We start from the raw sequence: 15,838 nt of genomic DNA on the forward strand, positions 1-15,838 counted from the left end.
TCAAGAGTATCTACTTTTCCTTGTTTCTGGAAATCTAAGGTATATTCACAAGTAGAGACTGACTTATTATTATTTATCTGTGTTACAGATTTTTTTAACACCATGCAAATTAAAAATTACAGTTGGGAATTTTTTTATACATCTATTCAGACACAGAACTAGTTTTAGAGTTCTTTGGATTCCAGTTTTGGTACTTACCGTATTTTTCGGACCATAAGACGCACCTGACCATAAGACACACCCAGTTTTTAGAGCAGGAAAACAAGAAAAAAAAATTCTGAACCAAATAGTACCGGTATACTAAAACAGGGCTTTTCAACCTTTTCATCCATTGTACCACTTTTAGAACAAGGCAATGTCCAAGTACCACCAGTGGCCCAGCAAGGTGTCAAAAACTTGACACCCCCCCCCAAAAAGGGAAAAATGATACAGGTAGTCCTCGACTTACAATGATTCATTTAGTGACTGTTCAAAGTTACAACAGCACTGAAAAAAGTGACTTATGACCATTTTTCACACTTATGACCATTGCAGCATCCCCAGGGTCATGTGATTTACATTCGGATGCTTGGCAATCAATTCATATTTATGATGGTCACATTGTTCCAGGGTCTTGTGAGCGCCTTTTGCAACCTTCTGACAAGCAAAGTTAGTGGGGAAACCAGATTCACTTAACAATCATGTTACTAATTTAATTTCTCTCTCTCCTTCTCTTTCTCTCCCTCTCTCCCCCTCCCTCTTTCTTTCTCTGTCCTCTCTCTCCCTCTTTGTCTCCCTCTCCCTCTTTCTCTCCCTATTTTTCTCTTTCCCTCTCTTTCTCCCTCTCTCTCTTCATTTCCCTCCCTTTCTTTCTCCTTCTCTCTCTCCCTCTATTCTTCTCTTTCCCTCTTTCTCTCTCTCCCTCTATTTTCCTCCCTCTTTTTTTCTCCTTCTCTCTCTCTCCCTCTTTCTTTCTCTCCCTCTCTTTCCCTCTCCCTCTTTCTCTCTCCCTCTATTTCTCTCCTTTTCTTTCTTCTCTCTCCCTCTTTCTCTCCCTCCCTATTTCTTTCTCCTTCTCTCTCTCCTTCTCTCTCTCTCTATTTCTCTCCCTCCCTCTCCCATTGTCCCTTCCTTTTTTCCTTCCTTCCTTTCCTCCTTCTTTGTCCTTCCCTCTCCGCGTTAGAGCAGTACCCATGGAGGCGGCCCTGCGGCCTGGCTCTCTTGCAGAAAGCAAGCTGAAACGGAGCGAGGGTTATTGACAGGAACGCGAATTGGCCGATCTCGCGCTCCTGCAATCTCCCTCATTCAGTTTCAGCTTCCCTTGCTACAAGAGAAAGCAGGCTGAAAGGGAGCAAGGGAGATTGCAGCAGCGCGAGATTGGCATTTCTCAGAACGTGCCGATTCGCGCTCCTGGCAATCTCCTTTGCTTTCCACTTGTGGAGGTTGGGGCTGGCCATACGGATCACCTTCGGACCATAAGACGCACCCTCGTTTTCCCCCCCCACTTTTTGGGGGGGGGGGGAAGTGCGTCTTATGGTCTGAAAAATACGGTAAATAAATTATATTTTTAATGTTTTAACTTATATACAGATAGTCAAGGCAATCACAAATTTCATAAATTTCCTAGCTAAATATAGATACACATTCTGCAATAAAAATTCATTACGACAAAAGCGATTATACTCCTTCATTCAGGTGCAAATATTTCAAGTATTATAGTAAAGAAATATATGAATGATCAAAAAGAAAATTCAATCAATTACTTAAATTAGTATTTTTCTACTGTGATTTTAAAAACATTTCAATTTCTGATTTAAATGTCTAAAAACTTCAATTTCAGCTTTTACCATTGGGTTGATCTACTTTAGACTGAAAAATACAGAGACAGAATATGGCTTCTGAAACATCCTTAATGTCCAAAAACATAGACATATAGGTAAAACTGAGCAAGCAGAGTGATGCTGTAATCCTCACCAAAACTTGTACATTATGAATCCTAGTACTATACAGACTATAATTTACCATATCAAACATTAATGTTTACCCTACATTTACAGACTATATTCACTGCAGTCTGAATCTATAAAAGCATGTAATTTAAACTAATTCACCCTGTTTATCTCCAACACTGATAATCTTAATATATTTAAAACCATACCCATGGAGCCCAATTTGATTTGGACCTTAAAAATCAATATGTAAGATAATCCAATATGATGGTCTAAAAATTAAAATAATTAATTTACAATGAACATTTATTTCGAGATTCATTATAACAAGGAATCACTTAAGATACTTCTAAATATTCTATTAGATTATCTGTTAAGTAATTTAAGATTATTTTCAATATTTTCAGATTTGCTTTTCTATTTTTCTTATGATTACTAGAAGCAGAAGGATATAGGCCATATTCAGTTTAAGAGAGAATCAGATGTGAAAAAGGAACTAGTGAAATAAGAAAAAATGTACATACTTTCACACAAATGGATACAGGCATACATCCACACAGACAATAAAGGCATCATTGTCCTCATCCAAGCACTAACAAAAATAGTTCTGTGTTATGTAGCATCATTACTATTACCAAAATGAAGTTCAGTATTGCTAAGAATGCACACTTGTTTTGGATAATATACCATAAACATAATCAGTATTATTCCCTTTCTTATTAAATAGGGAAACAATACCAGAATCTTTTGAAATTATATTTTTGAATGCTATTACTGCTTTGGGAATCAACAAGTAACCCAAATCTACCAAGTAGAAAGGACTGGTAGACTTTGCTAAGCATCAAGTAAACTTTTACCAACCAGCCAAATCAAACATGGCTTAATACAAATATCACATTGAAGAGATTGCATTTTCAGTCCCTCCGCAGCCACTCCCAAGCAGGCAGTATCAATGAACTAGATGACAAGGCTTCTTAGAGCACAAAAATACAACTTGGAGTAATGATACAGTGAAATCCTGTCAGCGAAGTACACACCTTGGCATTGATATAGGGGTCAAAGGGGCCGTACTTTTTGAGTTCTTTGATCTCAAGAGCATTCTACAAAAAGGAGAGGAAAAGAAAATGTGATGATGAAATGGCAGGATATAGTAAAAAAAAGCAGTGAGTGATTCTGAAGGGGAGAAATGATAGAACATGACAATATTTCATTCCAATGAAAAGCAATCAATTAAACTAGCCATTCCAGCTGTCAATAGTTGATCATGCATATTGTTTTAAAGACAACATGCAAAGCTCAACTAAAAATCTTAATAAGTTCTCTATTTAACACTTCACTATGACATTTTACAAATATTTGGCCTCGTGCTAGTTATAGATTGCAAGAGCCTTCATTTTCATATGGCCCCATCAAATTTATTAATGAATTGCAAATGGCATTATAAAATTTAAAATGTTAACAATAAAATGATTGACAAAGTTTTTTTTTCCTAGAAGCACAATAAACAATATCTGACCAAAAAAAATTCCAAACAATATTATTAAAAACTTCTGAATGTGTACATTTGGCTATTCAATCACAAAAAATATTACTAGTCAGCAAATGAACTTCTCTGAATATTTGTAAGAGACTATGCTAAGCTACTTGTTAACACAGGTAATAAGCCTCACAGTCATGGGTCTGTTATAATTTTACTTTCCACAAGAAAAAAGTTATATGGACAAGAGACCCCTGGGGCCTCATTCTTGGTGATGCCTTCTGTGGTATAACTTGTATAACCCAGTGCTCCTCAACATTATTGACCTTCCAAAGAGCTCTGAAAACTTTACTTTTGAGAAATGCATTTCTGGAAGTGGAGGTTTAGCCTACCTCCATAGGTGTCACAATGTCTGTTAAATGTTTTGTGTGAGATAAGTGTTTGATCCTTTGTTCTGGCTTTCTGTAAGCTGTTTTGACTTCTGGGAATATGTATTCAGCAGCAGAGATGTCTTAGTAAATAAATACATACATACAACTAAAAGGCAAGTGAAATAATTTAATGTGAAAACTCACTAGTATTCCCAATATTTCTCTTTCTCCATATACCAGTCCCGGTTTAATTTGAAGCAATACTTTAAGAGTTTACCTGGTCTTGATACCAATACTAGTACTATGAGATGTATATGTCTACATGTGCACACAAGAAAGTTTTCAATCATACAAGTCAAATGGCAGCATTTTAAACAACAGAAACAATTGCTGTTTTTCTTCCATTTGAGCACAGCATTTTAGTAAATTATTAATATCTGAAAGCTGTATTGTAGTTAACTGCACAAGATTAGCTTACTAAGCATAACTAGTAAAGCAGTATAAGCTAACTACAAAATATGGCAAAGAGAGAATAAAGCTGTTTAGATTTGCTTCACCACAGAAATAAACTGATGCACCAACTATGTCAAGTTTCAAATTGTGCAGAAAATTGTGGCGTAGGATGGGGTAGGGTATAGGAATAATGGTTAAAATTCTCCCATTGTATACGAACCAATTCAGCCACTGTTCATTTCTAAGTTCTCAATTTGATCAATCAAAAATACAGCTTTCAGGATACAATTTTTCAAATTTGCTGAACAATAATAGTATTTAACCTTTAACCTTTTCTCAAGCAAGATGTCAAACAACAAATTTATTCTTGTAGATGCTGTATTCACCCCCCCCCCTCCTATGGAATAATACAACAAACCATGTAAGATTAAGAGCACAAAAAATGAACATATTCAGACCTGCTCATTTACTTTAGTGTGGGAGGGTCCCTGATGTATTAGCAGTTTCACTATTTCAGCATCTCCCTTCCAAGCTGCCAAATGGAGAGGATAACAGCCTTTGCAGTCAGCCACATTCGTTAATGCATCATTTCTCAACAGAACTTCCACAACATCCCTGAGGACGGAATAATGCCATGAAATTTCAGAAGAATTCTGGACATGACAATCAAAATCAAATAGTAAATTGGATACATGTGTTAATAAGAATATCAGTTTGTAATCAGTCCACTTGGAAAACATTTCCAAATTCAAATATTCTCCAGGGTTCCTTCAGAACTGGAAAGTGAAAGCAGCCTATATTCATCCACCAAAAGAAAATAACGTTGCAATTCACTAACTGGGTGGTAACTTTCAGCTTAGTTGATGAAATGTATCTATATAAACAGGCTTAGGGTTAAGTATTAGGAATGCATTTAGTTATTCAAACTATCTATAAGCAGACAAGAATGAACTTTTTTTTTCAAGTATGAATTAGATATACGGTTTATTTGATTATTTTCTTAACAAATTAATATGGCTGCCCATCTACCTAAAGGAACTCTGGATGGTGAGCAAGAATAAAAATACAATTACTAAGTGCCATTAAAGCAAAATAGACAGTGCTGAGGCCCTAATAAGACTCACATCCATAGATCAAACAAATCATGCCAGCTGCATTATGATCCTAATCCTAGTGCCACATCTTGATTGTTTTCCTTATGATTGTTTTCCTTATGACCAATAGATATGGATTGGGGCATCCATATCTATTCCTTAACGCAGACACGACAGAGGAAGAAGTCCAACCTGGCAAGACTGTTTCACCAAGAAGACCCAGATTTAGAGGGATGACCAGAAACCATTAGGGATAGACAGCCCCACAAGTAATTTGTCCCTATGCCATATAGAACTTCAAAGGTGATAATCAGCATTTTAAATTCAACCAGAAATCCACTGGAAGCCAATGCAGCTCACGCAGCATCAGTGTTGCATAGATGTTATTCTGGTGCTGCCACATGTGCCCCAGCCATTGTATTCTGGACCAGTGAAGTTTTCAAATGCTCTTGAAAAGATAGGCCATGCAGAACATATTGGAAATGGGAGGCAGCAAAGGCATAAGTGACTGTGAGCAATGATTCCACATCTAGAAAAGGTTAAACTGGCACATAAAATATATTTGTGCAAAGGCTCTCCTGGCTACAGTTGCCACCTGCTATTCAGGCTGCCACTGAGTCCAAGTGGACCAGCAGTGTGTACCAATTCTGACCAGGAAACTATAACCTTAGTCAGAATTAAGATGGTAAATCAACAGATTTGGGGTAGCCCTAAAAAACAACAGCCATTCAGTCCTGTCAAGATTGGCTGAAGCCAGATCTTTCTCCAGCCAGACTTTTGCAGCTTCTAGGTACTGGGAAGACACTTCCCCAGCACCACTGGGATGGTCCAGGTCACAGATGTAAAACTGAGACCCATACTATAAAGAGTAAGTAAGATGATGGAGATATGTATGATCTGCTACCCCAGGCGATGGGATGTGTCTGTATGAGACATATTTTAAATCTACAACAGATAATATCTTGATATTATAGCTCAGACAGTACTCCACAAATTATTGAACTAGCAGGACAAGTTGCATGATTCTGTTATTACAGCCAATTTCAAGAAAAGTAATTTTAGCCTTGGTCCTGAGTTGATTTTTTTGACTTGGTCTAGCTCAGGGGTAGGCAAGCTTGGCTCTTTTATGACTCGTGGACTTCAATTCTCAGAATTCCCTTGTCAGCCATGTTAGCTCAGGAATTCTGGGAGCTGAAGTCCATGAGTCATAAAAAACCCAAGCTTGCCTACCCTTGGTCTAGCTAGTGCATTGACATATGCAATCAATTACCTTCCCCAGAGGTTTCATGAAGATGGTAAATAGAAGAGAGAATTAAGCCTTGTAGCACCCCAAAAGTAGAGACCCAAAGACAGACCTTTCCTCCTCACATGCCAACTGGAACCATCCTTGGAGAAAGGAGAACTAGTGAAAAAACAAGACCTCCTACTCCCAACATGTCAGCCAGTCGAGAAGGATGCCATAATTGATGGTACTGAAAACCAATGAGGATACAACATACCCATTCCAAGCCCACCAGATGTCATCTACAAGTGTGATCAATTGCATCTCAGTACTATATAGTATCCTAGCCTGAAACCAAATTGTAACAGGTCCAGATAATTTGTTTCTTCTACAGCCCTTTGAAATTGTAGACCTACCACATTCTCAATAGTCTCTCCCAAAAAGGGAACATTAGATCTTGAGAAAAAATTGTCCAGTAGTAACTTCTTGAGAAGGGGCAAACCACTGTCTCCTTCAGGGCAAATGGAACCATCCCCTTTTACAAAAAAAGCATTTACTACTAATTAGCTACATGTCACCTATCTAAATGTCACCTCTCAGGATCCCTTGACCAACCAGAAGGGACAGAACCTAACATGTAGGTAACAGAATCATCAACCTAAGGACTTACTTGAAAGTAATCAAATCAAATCAAACCAAATCAAACCCAAACAAGCCCAAACCAAAGTCATCTCCATAGGACAGGCATGTCAAACTTGTGACTTTTCCCCCATTGCCGGCAATGGGGTGGGCACAGTTTTAGTATGACGCATCCGGCCCATGGGCCGGCAGTTTGACATGCCTGGCATAGGACCTGCACAGGCAGACGCTACCTTTGAGTAGATTTTAGGCACTTTTAACAAATGTTTTACAAAATCTTCATAGCAGGCTTGCAAAGGTTCCTATGGCCCTTTCTTATCCTTATTACAAGCTTTCGATTTCACTGTTTCAGCATATATTGTTTACTTGTATAAACAACTATGTAAAGAAATTATCAGCAAAGATCACTATTTTTTCAAATTAAAGGATAACAAGCATGTAAGTAGCCAATGCTGATTCTTTCTCAAAGATGCAGATGAACTGCAAATTATGCTGATTACACAGCTTGCAAGTGAACAGCTGTAGAACCTGTTCTTCTAGACTGCTAACATGTTGGGGAGGGCCCATAATGGGATAAAAAACCCCCCAAAAAGTAGCAAAAGAATCCGTGGTGAGTTTAGCCAATTAGGTATTGTGGAGGAGAGGTAAACCTTAACAAATGCTGAAAATGAAACACTGAACTTACTGTGTTTGTTTATAAAAGGATACGGAGAATCCACAGCTGCTTGTCTGTTCATTACTCTAGAAAAATAATTTTCTTTTGCAGCCTTTAAATGGCAGCAAAGAGCAACTTTCCAGCCAATGTAAGGACTGAGAAACATACTGATAGAATAGATATAGATGTGAAAGGCAAGTACTCTTCAGTCCCACAGAAATAATTTGCTGCTCAATTAAAAAAAAACCTAAAAAACAACACATGTTCATAAAAAGAGGAAAACAATGAAGGAGGAAAATTTCATGAAAATGCAACATTATTAATAATTTTGTTTTGCTATTGGGGATGGAAAGTACTACTTTTACTTGGGAATTACTAAAGCGGTTCCAATATGTTCTGATTTCAGCAAAGCATTTATTAAAACAGGCCACAGTATTCTGTTTAGCAAACTAGTTACATGTTGGCTGGATAGAAGGACAATTAAATGAATACACTGCTGGCATGAAAGCTCACACTGGATGTTTGTTAATTGCTATTCATTAAGAAGAACCACAATGAAAGTTAAGTGGGATGCTATAAGATTCAGGCCTTGTCCATGTATTCAACATCTATATTAGGGACTTAAATGAGGTGCTACAGGAATGCTTGTCAAATGTGCAGATCACATAGCATTGGCTAGGATTGCTTGTGGCATAGAAGACAAAACTAACAGTCAAAATAAACTTGAGAAATTAAGGTACTGGCTGACAAAAGATTAAATTTTAAGAGAAAGAAGTGGAGAACAGAGATAGATGCACAGATTTAAAATTGGGGATACATGACCGGCAGCAGAGTTTGTAATAGAGGCCTTGGAGTACTAGTTGAGTACAGACTAAATATGAAAAGTACAAATAGATGCTTTGTGGATTTGGACATTTTCAAGTAGAATCTTGACAGCCAGTTATGGGGAGTGCTTTAAACTAGATTACTAACAAAGTAACTAAAGTAATTTTAGGATTTTAGCAAAATCCCTATTAAATCATGTAAACTAAATATTATAATAACTTATTAAATATATATGCCTCCCAACTGTCTCTGGGCTGCAGAAGTAACAGCTACATGTCAAAATTTCTCATCCCACTATAACCAATGTATAACAAGCATGAGAAAATGAATCTTGAAAAGTCTTTTGCCTCTCCTCTTTAAAGAAAAGGTTTCTAGATTGATGAAAATGAACAGAGAAACTGCAGTTTCTCTGTGTAAGCATGCATGCATACATAAGTATGCTAATGATACTCAATTTTATCACTCTACTCCTGGTGATCCAAGTGATGCTACTGCCGCCCTCTCGCAGTGCCTAGAGCAGAGGTCCCCAACCTTTTGGGCACCAGGGACCGGTTATGTGGAGAGAGTTTTTTCCACAGACCGGAGGGGGCGTGGTTTTGTGTGCTGCCTGCATCCTGTGGATTGGGCTTTCCTTGTTTGTGCGGACTGGTATGCCACGGCCTGGTACTGGTCCAAGGCCTGGGGGTTGGGGACCCCTGGCCTAGAGGCTGTGGGGGCCTGGATGGGGGACGACAGTCTTCAGCTGAACCCTGGCAAGGCCGAATGGCTTTGGCTCTCCAGAACTTTAGGATTTGAGACTTTAATTAAATTAATTATGGATAGGGTTGCAGATGAACCTGATCTGTAACTTAGGGTTCTTGTGGACTCACAACTCCTACTCAAAGAGGAGGTGGCAGTCACATCTAGAATACCAAAATAGCAACATCTCTGAATAAATACATTTAACAATAATATGGCACAGTGCATTGCATAATCCTGATGATAGCAGAGTTCTACTACTTATGATATTTGAAGGAAGCTATTTGCAAAGTACTATAGGGTTTATTTAGTTTTAGCTACTGACTGGTTGTTTAAAGTTATTTCAGACACAGGAAACTTACTTGTGCCCATTTAAAGCAGCATGATGCAATGGAGTGTATCCAGTACTGTCAACACAGTTCACATTTGGTCCTCTCCAGATACTGTAAAGCAAAAGTAAATAAATAAATGTTATACATTAAGACACAATGTATAGTAAGTAAACAGCACCAGACTGAGACAGATTTCCTGTGAATAACACTAAAAAAGCATATTTTGTAACCACGATCTATTACACAATATTAACTTGCTGCTATATTAAACAAAGAAAAACAGGTGATCACAGAGATGGATTATCACAATTTCTAATAGTATTTTATTACTATTTCAATGGTTATTATTTGTATGTGTTACAGCACTCTTTAGGCAATATTCAAGCAAGTTGGTCCACAAGTAGCACAAGCTGCAAGGAAGCAATATATAAAACAAAAGAGAATATAAGGGAAGCTACATAATTTGTTTTTGTCTCTACTGTACATGTTTATTTAAATGAATCTTTCATCTTCATCTTTTTTCCAATCTGATAACACAACTAGTTAACACAACGACTATATTCATAGACGTAATAAATGCCTTTTTACAGTCACATTAATGTAGTTTGCTTAAAAAATGAAAAACAATTTCATCATAAAACCAAGTCATAATACAGAAGGGTTATTTTTAAAACACTAGAAGTCAAATTAACTACCAAACCGGACACATTGATTTGCATGTATTGTGAGAGTACAGAATTTACCAATACTACTGGAAATGCTTAGATTAATCTCCATAATAGCACATGGGTGTGAAATGCACTATATAGTCAAAATGTTGGTTATAATTCAAGCATAGTAATATTTGGAAATCTCATATTGCTTTTGCAAATGACTTTAATTCTTTTTAAAACAAGTAACATACAAACACAATAATATTATAATATTTCATGATACTGAGTTTTCAAATCAGACTTCCTCCCTGAGAAGGTTCATTGTAGATTTGTAATAAAAATCACAAAATATATCTGTATAAAGGACAATACAAAGAAACATAAGTTACTAATTCCTATCCTGCAAATTCATGAAGGCAGATTCCTAGAGGCAAAAGAAGTGTTATGATATCTTAAAATTAATAATGCTGAAATTCATTAATTCAAATTTTTCTGAAGTCCTGACAAATATTTTATCTTTTATGCTTTACTGCAGGGGTCCCCAACCCTCGGACCATGGACTGGCACAGGACCGCAGCATGCCAGAAACTGGGCCACGCAAACAACCGAAGCCCCATCTACAGAATGCAGGCAGCATGTGAAATCAGGCCCCAAACATGTCTACACAGAACCAGTCCCTGTTGCCCAAAAGGTTGGGGGGGGGGTCGGTGCTTTAGGTTTTACTATATTTTTTGTTTGATTGATTGCTGTGAATCTCTCAGAATGTTAAGATACAAGTTTAATAAATTATTATAATAGCATTGAAATATTGCATATACAAAGGTAAAGATAATCTCTAAATGCCTATATACAAAAATGATTCAAATTAAATGAAGTCTTAATTGCATTTTGTTAATTGCAGCATAAATCTATTAAAATGCTTCACCTTTTCTATTCTGCTTTTAGAAGTAGTGCTTATAAGTACTATTAGTACTGAGTAATAATTCTCAAATATTACCATGCTTGAATTTAAAACTAACACGAGCACAGATTATTTGCAAGTGATTATACTGCTCATTTCACACTTATTTGTTTTCTCATTATTTTATTGCAAAATGAACACTTAGGTAAACTGGAAAAGCATAATTTCCTGTAAAGGCATGATGAGTTTGTAATGAGATGATGTTTAGTATTCTTAGGCCTTCCTTAGCCATCCATAGTAAAATAAATATCAAGTAGTGTCCACAACTGACTTTACAAACTATAAGCTCCTTACAAGTTAACAATTCAAAACCACTGAGTCAGGGGTGTCAAACTTGCAATGTCATGTGACGTGTCACGACATATCACAACTTTTTTGCCATTGCCGGCAATGGGGTGGGCACATCTGGCCCGCAGACCGGCAGTTTGGCACCCCTCCATTAAGGAAATAACTCACAGTGCCTAAGTATAAGATAATTTTTAAAATGAAGAACAGAATACAGTTTATTCTATAGTAGCATGACAATTTTAAGGAGAACTGACATTATAAATACATTAAGCTCTGAATTACAAAGTTAATTCAGACAAATTCTCATCAGCTGAATGAAGATTTAATCAGGTTTCACTGCCAATCACACTGCCACACATTATGGCACAAATAGTACTTAATATTCTAGTCTTGTTTGGTATGTGTAATGTTCTAATATTAGCATTTCAATTTTTATAGGGGAAAACAAGCGTTTCTGAATTCAAGGTATTTTTAACACCATACAACGACACTAACATGTTAAAAATGAAATAATTAGCTCCTGGCTGAGCCACAGTATGAGAAAGATTTTTTTCAAATAAATAGAGGTTGGTTTAATTATTTTTTGTTTTATATTCTTATCTGAAAGATGCAAAAATATATTTAATAATAATTTGGTACTTAATAAGGAAGTGAGGGAAGAAGACAAAACAAGGGAGAAGGATTAAATTAAATTAATAATTTATAAGAAAACTATGACTGGTAAAAATATCTCATGGTCGCAATTTATTGTTTGTATAGGCTTATATTGCTTAAGAAACAAAAGTCATCTTAGGAATGAAGAGTTTATTTCTGTGATACAATTCTGCAACATCTGTTGGATGATACTTATAGCAGGATACATATATTATTCTACTGCTAAGCTTGTAAGCCGCCCTGAGTCTTCGGAGAAGGGCGGGATATAAATGGAATTAAATTAAAAAAAAATAATTATTATTCCTCAAAAAGCCTTCAAAAGAATTATAACAGTTGCATATAAAAAAATAAAATAAAAATAAAATAAAAAAATATATCTATGAATGTATCTTTACTTCAAAGAAGTACACTTGCAATAATATGGAACTGTGGAATGAATGCTTTTCTTCTTTCAAGGGACCAACTATTTTCTAATTAAGATTTTATGAGTTTTGAGCAGTGGTGGGATTCAAATATGTGAACAACCAGTTCTCTGTGTGAATGCCGCTTCTGGAAGTCCATTCTGGGCCTGGGTAACAAAAAATTAGCTACTGGTTCTGCTGAAGTGGTGCAAACTGACTGAATCCCACCACCGGATTTGAGGCATTTTCCATATTACTCTATGTTGGATTTGCCAGGAAACCATTCAGGCACTGAAAAGATCAAGAGGCTTTTTTTTTTTTACCAGAAGTTGGTTATTATTTGAATCTTAACTCTGCCAATTTGGTTAGATGGGTTTGTGTTTTGTTTGCCAATCTGCTCCCTGGGACAAGGAATTTTTGCAGCTTCTGATGACTCTTGAGAACTGATGCTTTTTGGGAAATGAGCCTAAGAAACTGAGGTGAATAGGTGCAAGATACTCCTTGACTTATGAGTGTAATTAAGCCAGGCAAGTATGGACATACATTGTGACAGTCATAAAGCAAGTCATCCATGTAACCAACGATATTTCGTGATGGAGATCAAGTGAACGCTGCAGTTGTTAAGCGAAAGCTGCAGTCATTAATTAAATTCGTTTTTCACAACAGGGCATTTTTGCCTTAAATCGGAAAGCCAGTTTTCAGCAAAAATGTTGTAAAATGCATATGCAAGACTGCAGGACACCTGTAAACATTTTACAACATCTTTTATGTAAAACAGCCACAAATGTGGCCCAGTTGCCAAGCCCCCCAAAATGCAGTCATGTGACTGTGGGGGGGGGGAACCAGATGATGAGTACCTTTCGGGGGACGGGCTCTGTCATAACTTGGAACCGCTAACCAACCGGTTATAAGTCAAAGACAACCTATAATGAGTTTGTCAAGTTCACCAACACACTAAAAAAAAATATTCGAGATAATATCATTTTGAGAGTTCTTAAAACATTTCAGATGTAAAATGGACTGTCAAAATTGGAGAATTCCTTAACCTTGACCTGTATACTTGAGGACTGAGAACTTGTCCTGCTTCATTATCGCCCTCATACTGTACTAGTAACAATAAGATAGCATTTACATATCAGGGTTGATGCAGAACAGATCAGAGCTAGAAAACACACCTTTGTCTTTCAGAACTCTGTTCAAAACTCAACTGCAGGGACCCAAAGAAAGAGTTCAGGGTAATTAGAATATAGAGGATTTTTTTTTCTAAAATGATTTTTTCCCCTAGAAATTCTAAAGCCAGGAGAAATATTTTTCTCATTCTTTTACCCAAACAGAAAATTGGGGAAAATGGGGATAGAATCTTTGACATATTTTTTTATGTATTGTAGGAGAGAACCATGTTAGGCTATGAGGTCAGCTCATGAAAGCTTAAGCCTTTACATAAAATGTAATATAGTAGATGGAAAAGATATAACACTGATTTATTTATTGCCCTATCTAAAATCAGCTTGCTATTTCAGCTATAAAACTGCAGTATCAGTTATAAAATCAACATATGTTGATATATTAAAAATGTGGTGAATTCAGGATAACAATTTGGGATAATGTGCCTGTGCTACAGTGTCCAATGTTGACCATGAATTATAACTATATAAGATGTAGAAATATATTTGTCTTTCAAAAAACAGTAGCATATAATGCTTTTTCCCCAGCTCATTTGTGTTCTTCTGTTCTCTTGCAGATTTTAAAGCTAAACTCACAAAACCAGTTTCTTATCATTCCAAAACGTGTGCTTTGTCTTGTTGAGTAAGTAGGACAATCACTTTCTGTCTTCTAATCTTTATCCCAATCAATGGCCTCTGTCCCCATCCATCTTCAAGTCCTTTAAGTTGGCAGAACTGAATCATCCTTTTTTTGCATGCAAAATAGGCAATGCCATTGGAACAATCTTATATTACCAAATATGGCCTGTCCTCAAGATAACAACTGAAATAATCCTGTGTAGAAAAATCTTCCTGTTGCAGATTTTAGTGACCATGGGGGCGGAAGGGAAATTGCTTCATGCCTAAGGCAGGACTCATGGTCTCCAGGCTTCTAGCCCAATGCTAGTTTAACCAATATAACAAACTGACTCTTAAATAGTTAACATGAGTAATAACCATTTACAGGTTTACCCCCATATTTATATAGCATGATTCTTATTTTTCCTATGAACCGCTAGTGGCCTTATCCACAAACATACCTTTTCTTTACATTCTCATTTAAACAATTTATGATTCTTGGCTACTGTCTTATTCTTCTTCACTCATTACCAATTCAAAGAGAAAAGCCTGTACTTGATTTCTCTATCAAAGAGTTATGACCATTCAATTTGTATGGTCACCCATCTCATCAAGTGACTTTGGACATCCAACAACATTTAAATAATAAAAATAATTTTAAACAATACAAAAAATTAAAATAAAGAGCAGTTGAGAATACTCCACTCATTATAATGACTAAATTAACCAAGAAAAGTCCCTGTAAAAACTCAAAACTCCAGGTCTGGGCACAGGGCTATTTTTTAAGGACTTAAGAAAAACCAGCAGGGTATAGGGCTCATCCTGATGTCTGAAGAGAGAATACTTCATAAGGTGAGTGCTATGGCAGAAAAGGAACGTAGGACTGACCACCTGGTATTACTTAGCCAAGAGGACTTGAAGCAAGCTGATCCTGCCTGACCAGATCAGGTGGGAGAAACAACTGGGAAGAGACTATGCTGGTGCATACACTAGAAATTGCTAACAAAGTACAATAAGACAATGTTCATGGGGCTGTTAAAAAAGGTAGATATAAGACAATCTGATGAGCTAGAACTTTTGAGCTTGTGAGTATGTGTGTGTGTATGTGTGTGTGTGTGTATGTATATGTGTGTGTGTGTTACCAACATCCTCTGCACCAGCAAACCACCCAAAAGCAACTAACCCAAAGAGGAACAGACAACACTTAGCCTAAAAAATGACACCAGCATAATCATTCTGCCAGCAGACAAAGGCAACGCCACGGTGGTAATGAACTCATCTGACTACCATACCAAATTATCCAACCTACTCAAGACTCCACATACAAACTCCTCAAGACAGATCCCAAATCCTACCTGGAAAAAAC

At 36.7% G+C, this 15,838-nt stretch overlaps 1 protein-coding gene across 6 annotated transcripts in view; it reads right to left on the bottom strand.

Annotated features, from left to right (window-relative positions):
• ANKS1A (ankyrin repeat and sterile alpha motif domain containing 1A) overlaps nucleotides 1–15,838 on the bottom strand; it is a 131,678-nt gene that overhangs the window by 86,784 nt on the left and 29,056 nt on the right. For 5 of the 6 annotated variants that reach the window (XM_083358290.1, XM_083358287.1, XM_083358289.1 and 2 more), the window contains exons 2-4: nucleotides 9,765–9,845; nucleotides 4,688–4,844; nucleotides 2,966–3,028 (exon numbers count right to left, since the gene is read on the bottom strand). In XM_083358290.1, coding sequence (XP_083214416.1) covers nucleotides 2,966–3,028; nucleotides 4,688–4,844; nucleotides 9,765–9,845 — 301 coding nt within the window. The remainder of the gene's footprint in view (nucleotides 1–2,965; nucleotides 3,029–4,687; nucleotides 4,845–9,764; nucleotides 9,846–15,838) is intronic. The other variant, XM_083358291.1, reaches the window with a different exon arrangement.

This window comes from Vipera ursinii, assembly GCF_947247035.1.
Source record: "Vipera ursinii genome assembly, chromosome: 3".
In the NCBI taxonomy this organism is placed as follows: Eukaryota; Metazoa; Chordata; class Lepidosauria; order Squamata; family Viperidae; genus Vipera; species Vipera ursinii.